We start from the raw sequence: 26,044 nt of genomic DNA, 5'->3' as shown, positions 1-26,044 counted from the left end.
GGAGAGTGAGAAAAGGGAAAGAAGCAAAGCAAGAAAAACTTTATTAGAGCAGCTAGTCAGAGCCCTGATGGGATCCCGGCCGGTTTCCAGTTTCCTCGAAACAGGGATCCCACCCTACCGCCTGTTCTTATCGCCCGACCCCCCCCCCCCCCCCCAACTCCCTTCCTCGGAGCTCCTGGGCGTGTTTTTCAATCTATGCTAATAGGGCTGCCCCGCGGGCGGGGCTGCCCTCCCCTGACAGCAGGGAGAGAGCCCCTAGAAGCAGGACGGGCCCTGCTTCCCCGCTGGTGACAGGGTCCCGGTGCGCTGGTCCATGCTGGTCCCCGCCTTTGTTCTCGGGCCGAAGCCGAGACATGGGCGGCTGACGATGGAAGTGGAGGACTCAGGCGGCGTGGTGCTGACCGCCTACCACTCGTACGCTCGCTCCCAGCCGCCCAGCTCCGAGCCGCGCTGCGCTCCCCGGGCCACCGCCAGCCACCCGGGCAGCAGGTACCGAGAGCCGCTCTGAAGGGAGCAGGGGTTTCCTGGGCTTGAGGGTTTCATCTTGCAGCTGGGTTTTCTGCCAGGGAATATGACCACCATCACTCGATTGTTGTTTCAAGTTTTGGTGGACTGCATGAGTGAGCCTACTGTTCTTTGTATTGTCTTTGATTGGAAGTGGGAAGTGCAGGAAGTCTCATCCCCGAGGCTTTGGCTAGCAGAGGTTAGCAGCGGAGTTGTGTTCTTGATACAATTTGGTGATAAGGGTCATATGCCTCACTTCTGCCATATTCACTCTTTGAAGTATTGGAGAATTTTTAAAAAAATCATTTAAGATGAAACTAGCAGAAAGTGAAAAAAATTCAATACATTATCCTACATCCACAGTACTATCAAGAGCTTCTTTAGTAACTCCATGCCACCTGAGCTAAAGAGTGAATCTTCAGAAAGTAAATTTCAGTAGACTTTTAAAAACAATTTTATCTCTAGATTAAAAAAAAAATCCTTTCAATTGTATAAATACATTGGTATCATTTTGTTATTACTAATGTTGACTCTATTCTGTAAATGGAATTATAACTCATTTCCTTTGGGTCAAGGAAAGGAAATCTCACCAAGTGCCTTTTAGATTAATAAATCAGGGATCTATGTATCTATGTTAAATTATTCTATCAGTGTCAAGGCCAATGAGATTTCCATAGCTAGCTAAACCAACTTCTTAGGAAGTTTTCATCGGTAGACAAAAACATTGCACAAATACATGAGATGGTTTGATATTTGACACAAATTTAGCCGAAGTTTTATTTGTTTAAATGTAGCTATTTGGCTGCTATGGATCCATTGATGAGTGGTTTTCTTTCCAAGTGAGTAGTTTGAGTGGTGTGCTTTTTTGCATGTTTATTTTCAGTCATTTATTTTTTTTCTCATACTTTTATCTTTAGTATATGACAATGATTACTTGTTTCCTAATTTAATTGACTTGTGAGGCTTTCAACAGATTGTGACTTTTATTTCAAGGAATATCCTTTTGGCTACTATCCATGAGAAGAACAAAGTGTATTGGCATGAGATCTGTTCTGGGCTTGGCTAACAGAGAAAATATTGTTTATATTGTTTCTTCCAAAAAGAGCAGATTGAGTGAAATCTAATTTTCATATAAATACCATGATAAAATAATATTTTTCTTCCAGCTTTAGGGGCTGTACACATTATTTTAAAGGCTACTTGAAGATACAAACTTGCATTGGTTTTTAGGGTGTTTTCTAAGCATAATCACTGACTAGCATTACTCAGATCATGAGTAACTAAATAGATATAATTGACTTGATGAGAAGCAGGGGCCAGGGCTGTGAATTTTTAGATGGTCCTCATATTGCTGTCCAGTTTGTAACTCCCAGCAGCTGTCTAGGAGCAGTCGCCAAATTCTGCCATTCAGGCTATTTGAAACTGCATCCGTTTCCAAAGCTAACTAGAGAAGAAGTTCCATTAACTCAGCATGTGGTCTTGTGGAATGAAAATACTACAGAGCAGAAGAGTTGTCTGTCATACCTAGTGTTTTACCATACGGTTGCCAATTAGATTTATGTTGTTCCAAGTTTGCATTTTTGGTAACTGCCCTCTGTAGGGACCTTTGTGCCACTCACCCCTCGGATGCAAGAGGTAGATGACACCCTAACCCCCCTTGTCTCCTGCAATTAAATCATGAGAGAATAGCTTAATTCCTTGGTTCCCAGTAACAGCAATCAAAAAGAGGTTCCTGTGTTTAGTGGAGCCAGAGGACACCATCAATCATGAGTCTGATAACAGAAATAATCAGGCCCGAGTTATTAACCTTTGACTCACTAACTACTGATCAATATTTCCTTTCAGGCTAAGGAGCAAGATCGTATTGTTCTACTTATGAAGAAAGCACTCTCTCTTTCAAGAATACCCTTTCTTTCAAATTGCTTACATGTGTGTAACATATTTGAGGAGTAGTGACCAGTGTGGCACTAGGAAGCATGGACTATTGTATCTGACTGTCTAAGTTTCATTCTTTAGCTCTGGGTAGCATGGGTTCAGTTCAAAGCAAATCATCTTAATTTCCAATTTCCAAACCTCCACTCTATTTTAACTTTATGTGCTGCTGAGCTTTTTTTGTTTTGTTTTGTTTTTCTGCCTGTTTCTCCCACTAAAATATTATCTCACTCTCTATTCCCCTCCCCTGCTCACCCATCCCCTCCTGCTATTCTCTTCTCTTCACTATTGTATCCCAAGTGCCTAGAGCAGTGTCCAGCACATTGTAGTGGTTAGCTAAATATTTGTTGAATAAATTGACGAATTCCTATCAAGACTATAAAACGGCCAAGATAAAACATCAGGACTTTTAAAAGCAGAAGGACACCTTTTTGGACCTTCTATATGCCAGCTCACATTAGGCATTAGGGAAAAAAAGGTGAATGAGACCAAGTCCCTGCCATGAGAATATGTCTATTTACCTTTCAGACCAATAGGACTTTTAGAGAAAGATTGAAATAAGCGGCAACATTTTAAAATCAAGAGGCTTCAGATATAAATCTGAACTGCTAGTTTACCATTAAAAAAAAAGGAAGGAAGGAAGGAAATTAAAGGATGCAGCAACTGAGGCCCCTGCTGCTGCCTGCCTACACTGGCTGAAGCTGAGTAGTGGCTGCTCTATTCCACGCTTTTCCCTGTTACTCTTCAACACTGAAGCTGGGTACTCATTGCAATTTATTTTGAGACCTGCCCATTTTATTTTATTAAAGTAAGTAGGAGTAGAAAGTGTACTTTCCAGTTACTCAGGTCTGGGGTCAGATTGCCAGACTCCACACATCACCTACACCCTTTACTGCCATGTGGCCTTGGGCAACTTGTTTCAGCTGCTTAGAATAGTGCCTGACACCAGGGAACAATCGGATAGTTGCTAGCTGTGTTATTACTGTTAGCACTTTTAATCATGGTTGTTGTTGATGCAAAGAGGAGAGTAAAACATTTTTGGTACCTATTCCCAAAGCTTATTCATGCAGCAGAGACTCAAGAGTCCTAAGTGTTTGTTGGGAGGAGGAAAAGTAATTCCTTTTTTTCATAAAAATTGTATCCTTTGCATTTTATTCTGCAAAGAAAAAACAGTGAAGGATTATAAATTCTCAGTTCTGTTAAAACAATCGGTTGGTACTGTTTAGAATCATGTGATTTTTATAGAGGCTAACTTTGTAGACCCTTATTCAGAATCCAGAATGAAAATGTTGACACACAAAGTAACATCACTTACAAAGTGAAAGGTAGCTGAAGCTAAAGCTGGATATTTTGTTTTTCAAAGATTTTCTAAGTGATATACAAATAATATGTACAACATTTTTTGGTGAATGTATCGTATTAAATGGCCATGAGTATTTCTGATCTTTATCTCATTATGCCGTAAACTTCCTGAGAGAGGACAAAAATAGAAGAGGAAAAGAACCAACTCTTCCTCAAAAACAAATACAGAAGTTAACCAAGGTTACCCTAGGAATTCTAATTGTACAACAATATTGAAACTTTTGTAAAGCGGATATTGTTTCCTAATATCATAACTATTCATTATAATGAGAATGATGCGATTAAAATGGAATTAATGATGATTAGAGAGTAAACATTTTATTTTGTGGAAATGAGTAAATTTAGCAATTGTTAATGACATATTCATTGGTACTTTCCTGGATTGAAATTAATTAAAAAGACATTTATTTCAAGGTGCCAACTCTTTTTTAATTAAGCATTTATGTAGGTTTATGTGAGTTTATGGATGTCCACCAAATTTGGGGGCACAGGAGTTACACTTTTTCTAGAGGATTCAGAAATAATAATGGAAATAGGATTCTTAAGAGAGATTAAGATATTTATAGGTCATTCCTTATGTTGTGGTTGAAATCAGAGTTAGTGTCTCTGGTTTCTTTTTACAGTGGGGTCCCTGCTGAGTGTAGGTGCCTCCATATGTAGAGCTGTTGGAAAACATCTGGTATATTTCCTTTGATCATGTCATTTTTTGGCTAAACATTTGGCCAGTTGCTTTGTCCATTTTTAACGTGCTCAGCTCTCCCTGATCATTAATCCTCAATGTCCCACAGAAATTCAGAGAATTTACGGTGTTATAGAATGACTTTCATGTGGATAAAGATGGATAATTTTTTCTTAACTTTTATTTTGATGTAATATTAGACTTAGGGAAAACTTGCAAAAGTAGTACAAAGAGTTGTGTGTAACCTTCACTTACCTTCCCCTAATGTTAACATTTTGTATAACTACAGTTCCATTATCAAAACTGCAAAATTAATACTGGTACAATACTATTACTAAACTATAGACTTTATCCTGGTTTTACCAGTTTTTCCACTAAGCATTGGCATTTTTCTGTTGTAGAATTGAATCTGGGATCCCACACTGAATTTAGTCATGCCTCCCAGACCTCCTCCCACCTCTGACAGTCTGTCCCTGTCTTTTATGAACTTGGCACTTTTGGAGTGCTTATTGGTTGTTTTGTAGGAAGTCCCTCAATTTGGATTGGTCTGATATCTTCTCATGATTAAATTGAAGTTATGCATTTTGGGTGAAAATTCTGCAGAATGATATCGGGTCCTCCTCAGTACATCATATTGGGGTACATGATCTCGGTATGTCTCAATAATATTAATGTGAATTAGCTTTGACCACCTGGTGAAGGCGGTTTCTGCCAGGTTTCCCTGCTGCAAAACTACTATTTTCCCGTCTAATTAATATTATTGTGGGGGAGGTACTTGGTAACCATGAAATATCCTGGTTTTCCTCAAACTTTCATCCAATTTTAGCATCCATTTATGGGTCTTGCCAATAAAATTTATTACCATGGTGTTCAAATGGCGATTCTATTTTCTCAAGCCTTCTGAATTGACTTATCTTACATACTATAAAATCCACATTCTGTATTCTTTTTGATTTTATCTTTTTTACCTCCTTCAACTTTAAAAAGTCAACCAACTATAAAAGGGCATCAAATAGTCATTTAACCTACTGTTCTTTCCACAGTTTTGGCACAAAGTACAATAAAATAGTTTCAATTTACCTGGTCTGAGTTCATGAAACCTATAAAAATAAATTCCCTAATTTTCAATGTTTCATGATTTTTTTGGAAGCAAAATTTTATTACAGGATTAAGAGAAAAATAGAAAGCTGCTAAGTTAAATTCTGTGTTAAGAGAGGGTAGTTGTTAAATCTCACCTTGCTGAAGACTATTACTGAGGCTTTTTATTTTCTTAGAACTAACCATGTTTCTACCTGATGGAAAACATTTTTCCCTTAGCAGTGTTCCTAAGATGTTACTTGAACATTTGCAAATGTGTCCTGACTAAAGCAACATTCTATTTGCATACAATCAAAATTTCTTCTCATTCTATCCTTAAACCAAACTATTTCATTTCTGAAGTAATTTCCATTTCCTGTTTTCTCAATGTTTGGTCTCTAGATATCACTTGCAGCAAAGAATAAAAGTAAAATGTTGTATAGCAAAGCAGAAGAAGGGAATAAAATGTTTCTTGGAAGAAAATTTTGGAAATGAAGTTTATCCAGTGAAGCAATAGACTTTGTTTTTTAGCCGCTTTGGATTAAAATATAAAGTCAAACATGTCCTTAAATAGTATAGAAATGAACCTTGCTTTAATGACTCTGATTATTAAGACAATATAATTTATAGTGCTTCAGGAAAGGCACCTATTGAGATGTGTAAGTTTGTTTGCCTTAATAGTAAATAGTTTATATTGGTGTATTGTTTTGTTTCTTACATAATTTAAATATTTATTGTTGTTATTTTCCTCCTTATTTTCCAGCAGCCTTGAAAGCCTTTGGCAATATTGTCTGTTCTTTCTAATATTGTTATTTTCAACATGCTTTATAATTTGCTCTTGATTAATCAAGCTTGTTAGATCTGTGTAAAGAAAATGCTGTTCAAAAGACTAAAATGTATAATTTAACAAAAGATTTTGATAGTGTTTATTTCGGTTTCTTTGAGTTTTTTGGTGTGCTTGCTTGCTTTCAGTTTCTTGCTGTGTTCTGGTTACTTGAATTAATGATTTTTATATACTGTATCATTCTTCATCACGTGAAGTTTCATGTGTCCATTTCTTTGTGATTATTAGAGGATGTGCATAAAAACAGAATAATGAAATTGCTTAATTCTTTGAACTGGGAACTAAAGAAAGCAGTAAATTGTTTTACTCTATTCATCTCCTTAAATATCTGGGGTTTATGACACATTCTTTGAGTATCAGATGTGTTAAATCACTCTTCAATAAATGAATATTGTTGATAAAAACTATCCATTTGACAGGCATTAAGTGCCAAGTAATTCCAAGGCTGGGAGAACATATTCTAAGTATTATTTAGAGAACCAGCTGAGGTGTCTCATGTTACTCTTAAAAACTAATTAAACCTATGCATTCCGTTTCTGATCCCTTAGATGAACAGATGATGACAGCATACAAACACACAACACAAAGGACAGGAAGCAGAAACTGGAAACCAAAGACAGAGTAGTATGTAGTAGTTTTTAAATTGTCAAACACCTGAGATTAATTTGTACTATTTTAGTAATTCTAAGTTGTGGTGCTGATTATCTTTTATGAATAACACATAAATCTTTGTCTTTATTTGTACATCTATAATGTATAGGGAAGATAATTCCTTTGAAATTTCCTGTTCAATATTCATTTATGAAAATCAACTTAGAAAACACTGGCCAGTGCATTTGCCTTTCTACTAAGGTCCATCAATGGATTTGTATTTTTAGTTCTGTAGAGAAACCTGACAGGTATTTAGAAAAAATGTTAAAGGTACTGAAAAGAATTCTAACTAGTAATAGGTTATTTGATGTCTTTCCTGCCCACATTTCCCAACTTCATTACCACACTGAAAAAATCACACAGTAGCCAAAGTTAACATGTCAATGGTTGGAACTATACCCATATTTAAGTGGCAGGAGATGAAAAGTAAAACCAAAGAGAATAAACATAGTGGAAGAAGGACTAAACTTTTCTGAAAATTTTCTTGACAATAGTAACCAGAAGAGTTTTCACCTGCCATAACAATGATCATTTGGTAATTAATCATGCACTGTCTGTGGTGTCAACTCTTAAAAAAAAAAAAGCCTAGCTTTATTGATGACTTACTGAGCTTGACATACATTATCTCATTTAATCCTTACAACAGTCCTATGACATAGGAAGAAACTGAGGCACAGAGAAGTAGCCTGAGATCACACAGTGAGGTAGTGATAGAGCCAGGAGTCCCACCCAGGCCTTCCAAAACTTTTGCTTTTTAAACCCGTTATTTAAATCTTGAAACATTTGTAATATATTTTGGATCTAGTGTTCTTCTTCCTGAATTTGATTGTTTACTGAGAACAGGGACAGTATGATTGTATCCCACTTAGCAACGAGCAATAGCAACTTTCATGCAGTAGATGTTATAAAAGCTCCGTTTTGATTTAGTCTTTCCTTTTGTAATCATTTCTATTTTGTTTTACTAGAATAAGCATGGAGTGGGTTAAATATGAATAGATTTCAATAGCTTATTTGAGAAATTTTGTTATCACTCGATGGGATTTTTTAAAACTTTGAAAGCTGCATTCTTACCCTTCATGCAATCTTATTTAGGCAACAATATTTTAACATAGGCAAAAAGTTCTAGAGCAATCATTCCTCTAGACCAAGAAAGTGAGATCTAAGCAGTCTGTAACTTCCTGAGGAGGGAATCTTCTGAAATCTTCCTGAGGAGGGAGTCTGAAATCTTCCTGTGGCTTTTTTTGTTTTGTTTTTGAAGAATTGGTGGGAGGGCAGTTTTTAATTCTTTAATCCTTATAATCCTTAGGTTCATGTTCTTAGTAACTAGCTCTTAGAAGTTTTCATTTTAGTTTTATTAATTGCTTTCTTTAGCTACTAAGATAGATTTCTGTGGTTAAAAATACATTTTTCACTTTGTTCCTTGCAATATAATTTATAACGTAAGCATTTTTAATACAAGTTGAGAAAACAGTCCATAAGAATTAATGAAGCCTTCCTGTTTTGTTTCCCAATATTCAGTCAAGTTTTCACCATATCTTGATTTGAAGCCAGCTGAGAGACCAAGCCAGGTCCTAGGCCATGCGCTTGTGAAGATCAATTGTATTCTAAATCTTGCTCAAAAATTTAGGGAACGATAAGAGAGGTTGTGGCAATCCAGACCCATGAGCCACCCCTAGTCTCCCATAAACCCGAGCACAGTCCTTATCCATCAGTGATCTCAGAGCCATGAATAATGCTGAACCTAGGGCTTCAAGGGTTATCTTTTTAGAAAACAAATCCAGGGCCCATCATAGTCTGGACTTGAATCTTTAGGAGAGGTCAAAATCAGAATGGCCTCCAGGCTCTGGGCACTTGTGTTTATTTTTTAAGGTAGTCATTTTGATAAACTTTGGTTCTTAGGACATCAAAGCTACAGAGATTGGACAGTCAGTTAAGTTATATATAAACAGTATGGTCTGGACTGCTCTGCTAACTGCAATGTATTTAGAAGTCTTCTCTAACTATTCTTAACCAGCCAAGTTGTTCAGAGTGTGTTACTAATAGGAACTAAGCATCATGAAAGATCAGTCATGAGTGAGGAACAATCTCTGTGGTGCAACTGGGAAGCAAAGTATGGGAAAGTTTCTCGCTGAGAGGCTCAGAAGGAATAGCCAGCTTGTTGAGCCAGGCTCTCAATTCCTTCTGCTGACCCTTGGTCACCAGCTCCCATTACCAGGGGACTGAGGTCCACAGCATGGTCCAGTGTGTTCTGGGAGCAGTGAGACCCAACAGCGAGGAAATCATGCAGGAGGGGAAAACTGGCTTCTTAACTGGGAAACATTAAGAATGTAGAACTAGAGAAAAGATGGTGATGATTATGAGAATGGCATTTCCTTAGCTTCCTTTCAAACACTGTTACAGCTACCCGTGCACGTTATCTCGCTAACTGTAACGTGGAAAGTCTCAAAAAACACTTGCTGCAACTTTTCATTGGCATCTTAAAGAAAAACATTTGCTAACCTCAATAGAGAAAGCAATTAAATGGGGAAAAAACGCTGACTGTAAGTTTCTGCAGATTCTGTTTTGAAAAACAGAGGGTGCCTGGCCCCTGTGATTTTTAACATACCAAAGCTTAACTTCTCTCCCTCCTCATTTATAAAGCTCAGTCATTACAAGGTTGATTTGGCAACTGTGTTTGTAAAATCTGAGTTGTGCTTAGTTGCAGAAAGCTCCACTCTAGAGAACTCCCACTTCTTCCAGTTGCTGGAAGTATGTAATTGGAAAAAGCAAGCCAGGCTCTGCCTGTTTAAAGCTGTGTCATCCTTTGTGGGGCAATGAGTCAACACCAGCTAAAACAACATGAGCCATTGCTTAGAAGAAACCCAAATGAAGCTGATTTTGATTATATCAATCCTAAACAAACATGATAGTCCTTTTATCCAGACTGTAAAAAAGTTCTTGTTGTGGAAGTTAAAGAAATTAGTACCAATTCATTTTAGAGTTCATGGAAGTACTTTACTACTCTAAAGACTTTTTTTTTTTTTTTTTTTTAAAGATTTTATTGGGGAAGGGGAACAGGACTTTATTGGGGAACAGTGTGTTCTTTCAGGATTTTTTTCCAAGTCAAATTGTGTCCTTTCAATCGTAGTTGTGGAGGGCACAGTTCAGCTCCAGGTCCAGTTGCCTGTTGTTAGTTGCAGGGGGCGCAGCCCACCGTCCCTTGCAGGAGTCGAACCAGCAACTTTGTGTTTGTGGGAGTCAAACTGGCAACCTTGTGGTTGAGAGCCCACTGGCCCATGTGGGAATTCAACCGGCAGCCTTTGGCGTTATGAGCACGGAGCTCCAACCGCCTGAGCCACCAGGCTGGCCCTGAAGACTTTTTTATGTGTCTTAAGAAGGAACTCACTTCAGTCAACCATACTTTACCCTAGTTTATTCTCTCTTCTACTCCCCACCCCCATCCTGATCATACTGGATTCAAATAGTTATTATTTTAATCTGGTTTCAGCAATATTGGGTTAAAATCCATAAAATAAAAATTGTGATTTTATAACTGTTAGCTCATTCTGTCCCAGGATCCCCCAGTCTCTTTATTTCTCTACAGTATAAAAGATGGTTTTAAGGAGGATCGTGACTGGGGGGAGAGAAATAATTTAGAAGGCTAATGCCATTGTTCAAGTAAAGGTGGTAGGGCCTACACTAAGGTCGTGGGGATATGGATGAAAGGAAGTACTGGATTCTGTGGGGAAATCAAACAATGAAGTTGGTTTGATTTCTTGATTAAGTGCATACTGGGGACCAGGAAAAAATAATTTGGATTTCTGTTTTGGAGTGATATTAATTGAAATTGAGAATTCTGCTAGAAGAGCAGATTGTGGATGGGGAGATAAGTTTAGCGTGTGAAATTCTGAGCTAAGTGGTATATGCCCACAGGATAGTTGGCTACACAAGTTTGAAACTTGGGGGAGAGGGCAAGGCTGAGAGTTCCTAACTATTTATTCAAGGGGACTTGAGCATTTGGAAGATAGTTAAACCTGGGACTGAGTGAGATCTGGCAGGAGAACATGGAATGTCTGTAGAGACAGTGGTAGAACAAAGATAGAAACCTGGAGCAGGAGCAGTGCCACGCAGGCAATGGCAGAGCATTGAGAGCCTCTGACAGAGGCCAAAAGGATACGAGCGTTCCGGAGGCCAAGGCATTGGATTCAGAATGAGTGGACAACCACATTAAGAGTAGCTAAATGACCAATAAGGTGAAGACCACTGGATTGTAGTGTGGCTACCAAGAAAGAGCTTTGCTAGAGTGTGTCTAATGGAGTTGTAGAGGTGGAAGCCAGTTTGCTGCAGATTGAAGAATGAATGTGAGGTAAGGAAACAGAGGCAGCAAGTAGACTTCTTGAGAAAACTTAGCTTTTGGGGAGATGAAGAATGAAAAGGCAGACTGAAGGGGGGAGCTTTTAAAATTTACCAGTAAGAGCTATAAATCTGGTAAAAGTCAAAGAAACGTAGCATTTATAAAATGCAAGACTTAAGCACATTTAGTGTCCTACTTAAAAATCTACTGATAATAACATTCTTGTATATAAGATGAAACTTCATCCCTAGCCCCACAATAGTATGTGAGCACTGTTAGGACAAGAACATTGTTTGTTTTCTTCATTGCTGAATCCTTAACTACCTTCTCCCTCCCCCATCAAAGGGCATGGCACTTAGTAGAGGCTTAACAAATGGTTGCTGAATGAACACAGTGGAGGCTGAAATGTAGAATGAGACCTCTCATTGGGTTGGGAAGCTCTCAGGGACGTCTTCCAAAATCTGAGCATTGCTTTTTTTGGGAAGTCTTCCCTGACCCTCCCACCTCAACCCAGGTTGGTCACTTCCATCTTTGTGCCTTCTCTACCTCATACATTCCTCTAGTATTGCACTTATTTCACTACTTATTAGCAGCACTGTACTTGTATAATTGACTTCTCCAAAGACCAGGAGTTTGTTGAGGCCCAAGACCGTGTTTTATTCATCTCAGTATCCCTAACGTAATCCAATACCAGGTACATATATTCTTATTGAGTAAGTGAACAGTTAATTCATTAAATAGTAGTGAAGATAATAATCCAATTAAATATATGATATTTTTATAATTTGCTATGATTTTGACCCTAGAAGTATTAGAAATCTTGGATTGGTATTCTGTTAGGGGATATATTGTTCTGACCTTACATACTACCTGCTTTCCCAGAATCCACTAAATTAGCCTCTATTTATAGGATTTATTTATTTATAGGATTATATACACTCTTGGTAATATGCTATGAAGTGAAGAATAATTAATAAAAATTAAAACTGGCAACAATTATAAATGAGCATGCCTTGACATGTAAAACTAAGAGCAGCATGGTAACTAATAGAAGGCAAATATATCCTTAATTGTTCTAAAGATTAAATTTTGCTCATTAAAGCAAGAAGAATTTAAACTTCAACTCTCACGATAAAAGTGAATTTGAACAAATATCTGTTGAGCGGCTGTATGCCATTCACGGTATCAGGTTCCGGGGCACAAAGATGGTTAATAATCAGTCCATTGACGAGAATAGATGGACTCATTAACAGGCGATTTCAGCTTCATCTGAAGTTTGGCTCCTTGAGGGCAGAAACAATCTCTCTCTTTCTGTATCCCTAGCATTAGCCCAGAGTGCACACTCAGTATTGGAATGGTTGGAAAAAATGATTCAGGAAAAATGCACGAGTTGCTCTGGGAGAGCAGAGAAGGTATTATATAACTAACATTCAGGGCTCAGGTTGGTGAGTGAGAGGGGGTTAAGAAAAACTCCGGGAGTCAATAACTAAGTTAAGTCTTACATTGCTAGTAGAGGGAGTGAGAGTGGGAGGAGAGTTTCTGGTAGGAGAACCAGTCTGAATCAAAGGGACAGCAGCATGCAGCCACAGGTGCTGGTATGGCTGAGGCCAGGTCACGTGAGACTATAAGGGAGTGTAAAGACCACTTACTGTGCACTTGGGTAAAATGATTGGAGTCAGACTGAACTCAGATTAGCCCAGTTTCTTCATTTGGATAATGAAGGGGTTCCATTAGTAGTCTCTTCTAACACTTAAATTCTACTTTTATCTTTATTAAGTTGGAAATGAAGATAATTGGATAATCCTAGATTTTAACCAAAACATGGTTTCAGACCTGTACTAATTTTATAAAAACACCTTTCCTCTTCTCACTTAACTTAGCTTATTTAATTGATCTCTTGGGTCCGTATGCTGTCTGTGCAGTAAGCATAAATTGTTGTCTAGTTTTAGTGTCTTCAATTACTCTAAGTACAGTTTGGTTTACTTCAATCAAGTTACCCGAGTCAGGATAATATATCGGTATAATGGTTGTTCTTTCAGCTTTTCTGTGGAAAATATATACCTGTCCAATAAGCAGAAATGATTTTTATTTTTTATATGATTGTAAATTTGTATCCCAATAATACGAATATTGGGTACTGTTTAAAAATTCCACAACATTTTATTTTTTGTTACAATTTAAAGAGAGCATTCATTGATAATTTATTTTTTGAAAGATAAATTTTATATCATATATGCTAGATTTAATACTTCTATTAGTAATGGTACAAAACTAGAATAAATTTAAATAAAGTAGAGAAACGTGTGAATATGTGTTGAATATTTTCTCTGTATTTTTTAATAACCCAAACACACACAGATACAATTTAAGGAAAATAATCTGCTTCACTTGTTTCCTCATTTTCTGCTTTTGAGTTTTACCTGAAAGACTAGGTCCCAAAACTGAGATATCTGAAGACATATTGCAAGCAAGTGCCTCTGAAGGAAATGGGCGCCAGGCTTAATAGGAAATACCCCTCTTTCTCCAATCTTCTCCTCTTGCTTTCACCTCACCCCCGTATCCATAATGGATCAAAAATTATATAATGACAGTGATCCTAAAGATCAAGATTTCTGAAGGTATATCCCCAAACAAAGGGAAAAAATCTTTTATTTAGTGATAATAATGACTAAATAAATTTAAAAATTGAGGTATACTTAATATACAGTAAAATGCACAGTTAAGTGTTTAGTTAGCTTGCTTTTACCCATGTAACTACCATCCGAAACAAGATATAGAATACTTTCATCACCCCAGAAATTGTCTTTTTCTTCAATTAGCCCCTTCATGCTAGTTTCTGACTTCTGTCACCAGAGATTAGTATTACCTATTCTTAGAAGTCATGTAAACACAGTAATACAGTAGATGTTATTTTGTGTCAGCCTTCCTTTATTCAGAGTAATGGTGTTTGAAATTCAAACATACCATTTCATCAGGGACCAAGAGTGGTAAAATGTATGTAGACCCTTGGGGTGGTTTTACTTTATTAATGTACCTGTTTGCCATCTACTGTCCAATAGGTATTGGCTGTTGCACATATGAGGGGCTAGGCAAGGGAGCAGGTCTAGATAAAATCCATTAAACTGTTAGAATCTAAAGGCTCATCTCCCAGTGGTGGATGTAAAAAGGATGTAAAAAGATTTATTTTTGGTGTCTGCTCAATTTGTTTTGACTGCTGGAGCCCTTGCATTTTCCCTGTAGCGTACCAGGTAGTGATTGTTTGATTCTTGCCAAGGGGACGATCTCCTTAATACTTAAGGTGTTTTGCCTTTCCAAAGCATTGCATAATTTTTAAATCTCTAATGGTGATATTCCAGAGAACAGAGAATTCTTTAGGCAGGAAGTCACACGTCTCAATGAATATGATTTAGACCAGGGACTGGCAAAATTTTTCTGCAAAAGGCCAGTGGTTTGGGCTCTGCTGGCCATATAGTCTCTGTTGTAACCCTGCTATTGTTAGCATGAAAGCAACAATAGATAAACCTATAGACATAACTGTGTTATATAATAAAACTTTATTTACAAAAACAGGTGATGGGCTGGATGTGGTCTTTGGGCCCTAGAACTCAGTCCCCTGATGTAGACAGCTTGCTATTCTTCCTACTCACAAGGCTTGCATAGTAAGCTTATCGTAGCAAAATACAGAGAATTCGTTCTCTAGAATACATAAAGCTGAAAGGAACTGAAGGTTACACCTGTTACCACCTCTCATTTTTCATTCAGGACTCTACATCTCAGAGCAGTAATTTTTAAGGTCACAAAGAGTCAGTGGACGAGCCCAGGCTATTCAGAACTCTCAAGTCTTTAACTAGGGTTTTTGCCCTATTCAGATTGTGACGGATATGAGTCAGAGTACCTCAAATATACTATCAGATTGATATTTGGGAAAAGTATCTTAGCTCATATATTTTAAAGGAATGAGAGAGAGAGAGAGAAGAGAGATTGAGAGAGAGAAACATAAACAAGGAATTCAGGTGGTAGCATTCTAGAAACTGGACCAAGAGTTGGCCAAGAAAGAATGGGAGTTAGACATTTAGCAAACAGATTAATTAATGAAAATAAACAGTATATTGAACACTTTATCCAAATAATTGTACTGTTTAGCATTATAAGTATGTGAGAGAAATAAATAAAAATTTTAACTGTGAAAATAGAGACCTTTAGATTCATCTGTCAGTCAGTTCCTTCATCCATTTATTCTTTTAAAATTTTTCTTTTTAGCAAACATTCATTGAGTGTCTTCTCTTGAGGGCACTGTGAAGGATTGAAGCTAAACAAGGTGGAGTTCGTGTGCCTAAGAACTTACACAGGAACCCATGATAGTTTGGAATCATGTCTTGTTTAGCTTTGTAGTCTCTGGAGAGAACACAGGGTTTGCTTCACAGAAGAAATGATATTTGAGTTGGGCATGTGTGATGTGGGTGTATTGGTGTATGGATAGAGTGTGGGGCAAAGAGAGGGTGGAAGAACGGGCCAACAATTCAGCGTGAATGTATTGAGGATTGGTAAGGGAAGTAGTAAGAGATCCTATACACATATTTGCAAGATTTTATTTGTGAGGTAGGGTTGACTCAACAAACAAGTTGTCAAAGAGATATCAATTATTCCAGCCAAAGCAATGAAATTAGATTAATAAAAATATCTCACTTTGGGTCTTCGACTCTTTATGGATACCATATGGTGTCTTGAAGTGTAAAGCATTAATTTTTAAAGAATCAGACTCAAGCAAAAACTTAATTTTTCTGGAACTCTGAAAGAGTTTATGATCTCCGTACCCCCCAAAAAAATCATGTAACTGATACAAACTAGCTTACACGTTGGGAGTAGCTGGCTTAATAGTAATCATAAGCATATATTGGAATCCTAGTGGGTCAGCCTAAGTCCCAGTCTTCAGACTTCACATTTAGCAGAGACATACCAGTACATAGCTCTAACCCTCAGTTAACACAGCCTGCTGTTTCATGATACAGCTGCGTATGGTGGATGACAGAATTTTCCTAGTGCGTGCACCAAAGCAATAGAAGGCAGGCAGAGGGAGAAGAGTTTAGCTCGACATTAATGAAACCTTGACCCCTTAGGCATTTTGGTAATTCCATGAAGGCAAGAATGTTACTAATAACAGATTTTGGAGGTCATCTTAAACTTGGTCAGCTGCAGCTAAGCCGATGGCTGCTGGTGTTATGGAATGCACACATATTTGTTTTGGGAAAGTGGTGAAAGAGATTCAGTTACAGGTTTTTCCGCCTTCCTTCCTGGAATGGCGCCACCCCTAGAATAGAATTCTCCACATACCCAAGCGTGATTGGATCTCAAATTCAGCAAGTATTCAATTAAATGATTCATTTACTGCATCGGTTCTTATTTTGGAATTGTTTTACATTTAGGATATCTTTTTAAATTTTTTTTCTGGCATTAGGATGAAAGTATTTAAAGCCAAATTACAAATTATATTGTCAAAATTGTTTGATGAGCTATTGAAGCAAGGTAACTTTTCACGAACCGAATGTGTATGGCAGATACTGTATATTAATTTGGAATTTACATTCATTACTCAGAGATATGCAAATGGAAGCAAAAAGTGATGTATTTTATGTTTTCTTGTTAACTCCTAGCTTGGGGACCTGAGTTGTATTTTTATACACTGAAATACATAGGGTTTTTTTTTGTTTTTGTTTTTTTATCATATAGTTCTTAGCTTTTTCAAATCATAGAACTCTTTGAGAATCTACTACAAGCTTTAGGTTCCTATGAAAAGTATACATACATAGAGGGTGCAAAAAAATGTATACACCCTTTAAGAAAGGAAAAAACTGTATTAATTATAATACTCAATATATACCGATAACAAAAGATGAATACAAGTCACGTTTGACTTCTGCAATTACAAGAGGTGCTCAAAGTGGTTACCATCAGCGTCCAGACACTTCTGATTATGGTGAACTACTGCTTGAGTAACGTTGACCAAAGTGACTACTTGTATACATTTTTTTGACATCCCCCCCCCCCCCCAGTATATGTTATACAAATTTGCATGCATTTTCAGGTGATTCATGGACTACAGGTTAAGAGGATTTTGTCAAATTCGTATTTAAAATTTCTTTTTCTTCCTTTATTTTTTTCCATTCAGCGTATCTTTACATTTATAGCTATCCTGACCATATTATGTACCTGGAGAAAACTCTTAGAGTATTGACTGTTTCCCTAGTACCTAGAGATTAGCTTTGAACAATTGTGGGACAAATTCAGTATAAAAATACCACATGGCTAACTTAGGGACAGGCTGTTAGAATGCCTGCTGTATGAGAGGCTGCCATTCTGTGTTTTGTCCCTGTAGTCAGGACACTTCGACGTGGCTTTGCCATAATGGGCTACATCTGTGGCTTGGGCATTTCTGGCTGATGTGAGAAAGCTGACAGGGCAGAGTCTGGCAAAGCCCTGAGCTCACAAGATAATATCTGTATGAATAGGACATTTCTGTTCTCAGAAGTGAAAAATGTTGGCAAGCAACATTGAACAAGATTAAGGTGCAAGAAGGTACTGAGTTTTAGCCACTTCTCAAGGAAGGTGTAGAGGAAGCAGAAGCATTCCAGTATTTCACAGATGAGGGGTGGGAATTGTATAATTGTTGTCTAATAGGAAGATAAGGGAAATTAATCCCCCCGCCCCCCTTTTTTTCTTTTCCCCTGACACCCATAGTCCATGGCCCATTTCCTTACTGGGATTCTGCATGGTGTTTCTAGTACTTTCCTTAGATCCCCATGCAGGTGTGTGATATGCACATGACACCACTAGTCTCTAGTATTGTGTGCTAGGGCAAAGAGAAAAATGTTTGTTGATGCAAATGAGGCATTTCTGAGATTAAGGTTAAAGCTTCTAGCACATCTCTGATCAATATTATCATAACAATATGAGGCAAAAATGTGTACACTAAAAGTCAGTCTGAGCAAACTGACCCGATCCATTTGTACATTATCCACTCACTAGGCTACAGTGCACTGAAAACAGAGATTTAAGAAAGGTTAGCTAAAGTCACGGGTAACAAATTAGTGGCATATCTTTATAGGAAAGTTAGAAATAAAAGCCAAACAAGTATTATTGGACTGTCTCCTGCAAACATTCCTGGTAGCATTGTCTGACAAGTTTTCTAGACTAGACAGCTATTTCTCCTTCCCCAGGGATTTGTATCCTGCCTTGATCCCATACAGCCTGTTTATCAATCAGTTCATAGGATATTCAAGGTCCCTTGGGTCCCTAGAAAACATCTAGCCTTATTTTTTCATTATCTTATTCTTCACTTTAGACATTAAGCAACTCAAGCTTCTAATGTTCTAACATTTCTATATTATTAAGATTTTATTGGGGAAGGGGAACAGGACTTTATTGGGGAAAAGTGTGTACTTCCGGTACTTTTTCCAAGTCAAGTTGTCCTTTTAATCTTAGTTGTGGAGGGCGCAGCTCAGCTCCAGGTCCAGTTGCTGTTGTTAGCTGCAGAGGGGGCAACCCACCATCCCTTGTGGGAGTCGAACTGGCAACCTTGTGGTTGAAAACCTGCGCACCAACCAACTGAGCCATCTGGCCACCCGGGAGCTGAGCGGCAGCTTATTGACTTTGTTCTAGTTGCAGAGTTGCAGCTTACTGGCCCATGTGGGAATCGAACCAGCAGCCCTGTTGCCCAGAGATCGCGCTCAAACCAACTGAGCCACCTGTCCGCCCCTATATTATTTTTTTAATGGGAAAGACTTATTATATCTTCTCATATCGTTGTCTTGTCATTGTAACATGTGGCAACATAACATAACATTTCTCTATCCACAGACTGTCAAATGGTGTTATGTAACCAAACATGGGTTTCCTGGGGATGTTTGGCATCCGTAGAGTTCAGACTGCACTCCTTCTCAGGCCTTGAAGTAGAAGGCATATTTAGAGCAGTATGATCAGTCTGCCCTCTGAAAAGGAGTGTTTTAACTTTAGACGACATAATTATTTTGCATTGACATGTTATTCTCAAGTAGTATATTCTCAAGAAAGATATATTCTCAAGGATATACGCTTCGTACATTCAAAGTTCAGTGAGGACCTCAGGAAGGTAAAAGTGATATCTTCAAAATGCTATCTCTCTCTCTCTCTCTCTCTCTCTCTCTCTCTCTCTCTTTCTCTCTCTGTCTCTATCTCTGTCTATCTCCCTCCCTCCCTCCTTACGTACCTACCTATCGTTCTATCTTTTCCAGTTTTTTGAGATATAATTGACCTATACTATATAACTTTAAGGTATACAGCAAAATGATTTGACTTAGATATAATGTGAAATAATTGCTGAAATAAGTTTAGTTAACATCCATCATCTTATTCAGTTCTCTTTTTCTGTGTTCCTTCTTATGTCTCCTCGACTTTTCCTTTTGGAGAAGGGAACTTAAACTCACCATGCCCTTGAAGATACCCTGCCCTCACTCATCTCTGGGTCTGTATACACAATAATAAACGCTGACATTTATTTAGTGCTTCCTCTAAAGCCAGCAGGAGTCCAAGTGCATTGTGAATGTTAAAGCCCCCAGGGTTTTACTCCTAGGAGGTAGGTACTGCTTCTCACTTTACATTTTTGGAAACACAGAGGGTAAGTAATTTGCCCAAGTGCAATACAATAGCCTCGCTTCAAAACCCATACTGCTGCTTCCTTTAATAAAAAAATATGGTAAAATATACGTAACATACAGAGCCTATCCTTCTTAACCACCACATTCTGCCCCCTTTCTACACATCCTACTTCCCTTGCCTGAAGAGCCAGTCTCCACCTTATTTATTTATTTTTTTTCATCTCCCACCCCCCACCCCCCGCCCCCCTTAAGTCTTCACCTTATTAAGTCCTGTTGTCCTTGGGGATTGGATCACAGCTTACATTGCCTAGAAAGCCTTCCCTAATACCTTTTCCTCTTTTCCAGTCTGGCTCAAGTTTATCTCCTTTGAGATCCCAATGAACCCTGGGCCAATGATAACTATGATGTTATTCTGTAGCTGCCTCCTGCCCCTACACTGGACTACAGCTCCCTAAGAGCAGAAGCCATGATTTATCTTTATGATCTCAGTGCCCAGTAACATGCTCAATAAATGTTTATGGCATGAAAAGGAGGGAAGAATGCATGAATTCTCTTTTCCAAAATTGAAAAACAAATTTTCTTTTCTAAATCTGATTCTGTTTAAAATGTATCACAAAAGACAGTTTCTTACAATAAGAAATAGAAAAAGAAACACTAAAGAAACACAGGGAAATGCTAATCAGGGTCAGGTTCCACACGGTCAGTTGCTTATATTTCACTTTGTCAGATTTTATCTCTTGTAAAGAAAAAAAAAAAAAAATCACTGGGAGGTGAAAGAGAAAGGAAATGCTTTTGTTTTTCAAACTGTATAACTAGAGTTTCCATGACCTCATTGTGAGGCAATCCCTCTTCTTGGAGATAATATGTCTCCTGTTAAAGTGTAGCATCTAATTTAGGGTTCAAACTCAGGATGATTCATAGGCTATCAGAGACTGTAATTTTAAAGACTGGAAAATGATGGCCATGAGGAATATACATAGAAATTGAGATTGTTGGGGCTAGAGCATAGAAAAGCCAAGTGAGCTATGCCAACTGATTCAACAAGAAGAAATATCATCCAACTTGTGGGCACACACATACTCTGTGGGGTGTCTGGCGTATCTACTGGGTGTTCCATCCCCAGATGCCACTGCCAGATCCAGTAAGAGCAGCGGCAGCAGCATTATAGATTACAAAATGCTATAGTACTACCTTTCTGTAACTCTGTAAACCATGTTTGCTATTTAATTTTCCTTCCTGATTTTAGTTTGATTTCCTGTCCTTGAAATTCTCTAGGGTCGTGAAGTTAATTGGCAATTGCTAAGACAAGAAGGCAATTTTCCTATTATAAGAAGCAAAGTCCCTTCTATTTTGAAGACATGCCTACAAAACTTTAAAAAAATTCCAGGCATCTGGGAAATTGAACTTCATAAGATGGTGCTTAATTAGAAAGGAAGCAGAGCTACATTTGTAAAACAGACCAATTTGATTATATTTTAACTATTAAATAGATTAATTTTCAGGGTGGTCATTCTTTACTATATGCATTTAATTGACATTAAATTATATTAAGAATTTAATTTTAGCTCCCTTTACAGATTGGCCAATGCCTGTTCACCCTTGGTAGACTAATAAGATTTCTATTCAGCCATGCTTTTTATTAATCCTCATTACTATTCTTGGAAGGAAAACATGAGTGGGGCCAAATGGAGTTCTTTCTCCTAGTGAGTTAAACAACCACAGTTTCTGGAATTGTTTTAAAAGAATGTGAGCATTATCGTAAATTATTGGGTCTTCAGACCCAAATTCAAACAGTGAAGTAGAACAGACCCTCCTACCTATTCTGATTGCATCACCAGTGTCACAAGTCAATCAAGGACTAATGTTTAATTTTAAAATTTCCTTATGCGCTTTCTCTGCATCCTCTCTTATTAACTCGGTCTCTTGGTCTCTCACAAACTTGTCTTCATTTGAGGATATTTGTGTCTTTAGTTAACACAGACCTCATACAGTATAACAAAGGTTCCAGGCTCAGCAAAACCAATTGCTCAATCCACTTCAGCCACTGCACAAAGAGGACCATGTCTAAACAGAAAGGACTTCCAAGAAATGGGCTCTGGAAGCTTCTCATTGAGTGCAGGGTTGTTAATTCTTAGCCTGGGATTGCTGTGTGATGTACAACAGGTTTTGCCTCCTCTCAGCTAAGGAGCATAGACAGGTAACAATGAGATCCCTTGTTCCTTTCAGCACTTCTTTATCATCTCTTGGTGACAATTCAAGAATGCGGAGGTTAGGCTCCTAAGCAATGCTCAGTGTCATCGAACCAAGATATTTTTTTTTCCTTGTATGCTCGTAATCATTCTATTTGCTTTTGTCTTTGACCCACTGATTGATGATGATTTTTCTGTTGTTGCTGTAAACAATATACATAGGAGTAACAGATGAGGTGAAAATAGAGCTTCAAGCCATTTCCTAATAAATCAGTAGCTTTTGTGTCTTATAGAAGTGTCATTTAGTCAAGTGATTCTAAGACTAGGCTGTAATTTGGGAGGGACAGAGAAATAAGGGATTTATAATATCTAGGTACACTGTTTGAAATGGTTTTGAGTCTTTGAAAGAGACTATTAAATATTTCTCCTTGCTTTCAGTATTGCAATATTGAAATTTCAAAATAGCAATATTGCAATTTTAAAAGCTTAAAGTAAAAATAATAATTTGACATAAGAGCCACTGTTCCTCATAATTTGTGTTTGAAGGCTAATAAATTCCTTCAAATTAGCCTTTAAAAAATTTAGATATTTCTATTTTATTTAATGCAAAATGAGAATAAGAACAAGTATTATATTTTCAGTGAGACCAAACTGAGATCAACTATAATTTTTTCTTCTCTCTCCCCTATCTGTATTTGTGATTCATAGGGTTAATGCAATCTTATGATTTACTCTATATCATATAGTAAAATTTCAGCTTATTCTATAGCTGCAGACCATAGTTGGAAGGACATAACATATAAAATCTCATGAAGTTTGGTTTGCTATTGACTTCTAAAAATTATTGTTTTCTAAATTAAATGAAAGGATGATATTTGGAGAAATGGGATTGAATGAGTTAAGGCATCTTATTTTGTTTCTGTTTTTAAGTTTAACTTCTGATGGTCTTCCCGGAGTCATGGCTATTGCATATTTCTAAATCACTAGTAGTTTCATCTTGAAACATTTCGCCCTAAGCATACCGATTTTTGTCTTATTAAGTATGATCTCTGCCCATAAAAATCAAAGAGGTTGGTGAAATTCTTATAGGAGTCTTAATTGTAAAGCTGACACACAGAACCATATTCACTTTTCGTGATTAAGATTTGGTCAAATTCTTGTCCACATTAAGTGAATATGTGCTTTTCTTAAGTATCACATCAATAGCTCTAAAATATATGATACAATTAATTCTTTGTTTGCAGTAATTACATCCTTTTTCCTGATTTCTTCTTATCTTAAGTAAGACCATTTTCATGATGGAACAAGGTAACAGGTAATTAGGAAGAAATGACTGTTTAAAACATTATTATAGAATAGAATACCCTGTTTCCCCGAAAATAAGACCTAGCCAGACAATCAGCTCTAATGCGTCTTTTGAAGCAAAAATTAATATAAGACCCGGGACCGGGTATAATATAATATAATATAATATAATATAATATAATATAATATATACTGGGTCTTATATTAATTTTTGCTCCAAAAGATGCATTAGAGCTGATTGTCCAGTTAGGTCTTATTTTCGGGGAAACATGGTATATAATTTATTTTTGGTCATGTGACTCTGAAGCTATACTTTTCTTACTTCTTTAGTGAAATATCCACTTCTTTTCATTAAGTGTGATCTTCAGAACTTATTGCGGTTTCTCTCAAAAGGTACCACACATCCAAGCTACTTTTACAGGGAACCCTTTAATGATATGTCATTATCACAGTGAGGTTAAACTTGTCTTTGGATAACTGAGACCATTTAAGTGGTGCTAAATCATGGTAGGAGAAAGGAAATTTCAGGGAAATTAAAGATGAACACAATTCTGTACTGGGCATCATAATCATGATAGTTTAAACACTAAGATCTTAAAAACCCACGCTGGCTTAGAAAGAGAGAACATTGTCAAAACTTTCAAATCACTAAGCAGGACACAGTGGGCAGTTTCTTCTTCATACTGATTTACCACTAGCATGGAGCAGCTAGAACTAGTGATTGACTGTACCCTCTAACAGCTATACCTAAGTGGACTGAGCGAAGGGTAAAGTAATGAACCCGATGCTTCAGGGCATACATGAGCTGCTCCTCCACAGAGGGAGGACACACATGTCCTCCCTCCTTTGGCAGGTCAGTTTCCCAATGATCTTCATAAGCAATATGGTGAATGAAGCCCAGGGGCTGGGCAGGTTAATTTGCCAGCCAAGTTTCCCAAGCAGACTATCCACCTGATAGGTGATATTTGATAGATGAATTTGCCCCAAGGGCAAGGAGGGCAGGGAGTTTGTGTAAGGGAACCAAAAGTAATTTTTCAGACGAATTATAAAGTGATAGAGAGAAAGTATAGGTCTAGGAAGGCAATTGCTGAGCTGCAGGCTGTATGGGAAGCATCATGTAAGAGAATGAAATTGAATAGTGGCTTGTTTCCAAAAAGCGATAATGGAATCCTTAAAGATAGACATGTCACTAGGTTGGTTATTATAGATTAGAAAGTATTGGAGGAGGAGAGGCAGTGATTTGACAAAAGGACTAGAGTGAAATGAAATGTTTGAAGGTAGAAAGAGGCAGAAAAAAGAGAAATGGGAAAAGGCACTACTGAGCTTGTGATGGTAAAAACAACTGATTTTAGGATGAGGAAAAGAAAAATGATAATTATTAAAACCAAATGCAGCCCTTGTCAGCCTTTATGCACATATTTATTGTAAGAAGATGAATAAAAGATCATTTAAAATTCACATGGTGATGTATCAAATCCTCCTGTAAAACATTTGAAAAGAAAAAAATCAATAGAACTCTCCTATTTATGATCATATAAGATTATAAACTAGCATTTATAGAGATAATTTTATGTAGGTTTAGGTGCACGGAAATTTTTTTTTAATTTATTGGGGTGACAATTAAGAAATTTTATTATCACATATTTTTTGAGGTAGAAAGGAGGAGAGTATTTGCTTTATATTGATTTTTTTGGTCTTTTACAAGTTTTAGAGTTAATCAGGAATCTTAATAAATTTTATGGGCAGAAAAAACTAAGTGAAAGATTTTTGTTAAATAGGAAGCTTGGGGATGGAACCACACAACACAAAAAAAATACACATAAAGGTAACAGAATAAATGCCAGACAAAGAAAGCCATTGGCAGTTGTTGGCATAGTGCAGTGGCTTCTGGAGCTGCTATAAAGAATGTTATTAATACGAAAGCTAATATATTAAAGAGATCAGATCCGAATTTAATGTCACTTGACTTCTGCCAGTTACACTCATTGTGTGTAAGTAAAATGACTATTTTATTGTAAGTTGGGACACTTTCGAAAGTGAAAGTAGGTGCTAGTAACCATCATGTCTGGACAGCTGGTATAAACTGGGATTTGTTTTAAAATCAAACTAGAAATGGTCACTCTATGCCTGAATCCAAATACCATAAAATGTATTTCATGTTTTCTAAAATGACTATCATTCCTGGACAACATTTGAGCGGTTTCTTTGTATTATCAGCAAACGTCAAAAATATCAATTAAATTAGTATATATCTCAACTATTATGGTTAATATGTAAATCACAAAAGAATTGAAGCATTTGGTCATAAGTCACTGCTAGTTCTATATTCAGCTTCACCAATATTGAAATAATCAAGTCTTAATTTTGGAAGAAGCAAATCTATGTTGAGGGCAAGATTTCTGGAATCAGAGTGCTGGAAATGGAATCCTGGCTCTTCTATTAACTGTGGGACCTTGGGCAAGTTATTTAGTCTCTAAGTGGCTCAGCTTCCTCACAGGAAATAATAGTAGTATCTATCTCGTAGACTTATTGTGAGAA

The 26,044-nt window shown here is 37.3% G+C and overlaps 1 protein-coding gene across 7 annotated transcripts in view; it reads left to right on the top strand.

Moving 5' to 3' along the window:
* The first annotated feature begins 202 nt into the window (after window positions 1-202).
* ARHGAP28 (Rho GTPase activating protein 28) overlaps window positions 203-26,044 on the top strand; it is a 178,347-nt gene continuing 152,505 nt past the window's right edge. For 2 of the 7 annotated variants that reach the window (XM_088797908.1, XM_019755792.3), the window contains exon 1: window positions 205-489. In XM_088797908.1, coding sequence (XP_088654034.1) covers window positions 314-489 — 176 coding nt within the window. In that variant the 5' untranslated portion in view covers window positions 205-313. Of the gene's footprint in view, window positions 490-26,044 lie in introns of all 7 variants that reach the window. The other 5 variants (XM_088797909.1, XM_019755796.3, XM_088797906.1 and 2 more) reach the window with 4 other exon arrangements.

This window comes from Rhinolophus sinicus, chromosome 4 (assembly GCF_057876585.1).
Source record: "Rhinolophus sinicus isolate RSI-liver-muscle chromosome 4, RSI-T2T, whole genome shotgun sequence".
NCBI lineage: Eukaryota > Metazoa > Chordata > Mammalia > Chiroptera > Rhinolophidae > Rhinolophus > Rhinolophus sinicus.
Note: the sequence above shows the minus strand (reverse complement) of the source record. Positions and strands in the feature narration are given on the sequence as shown.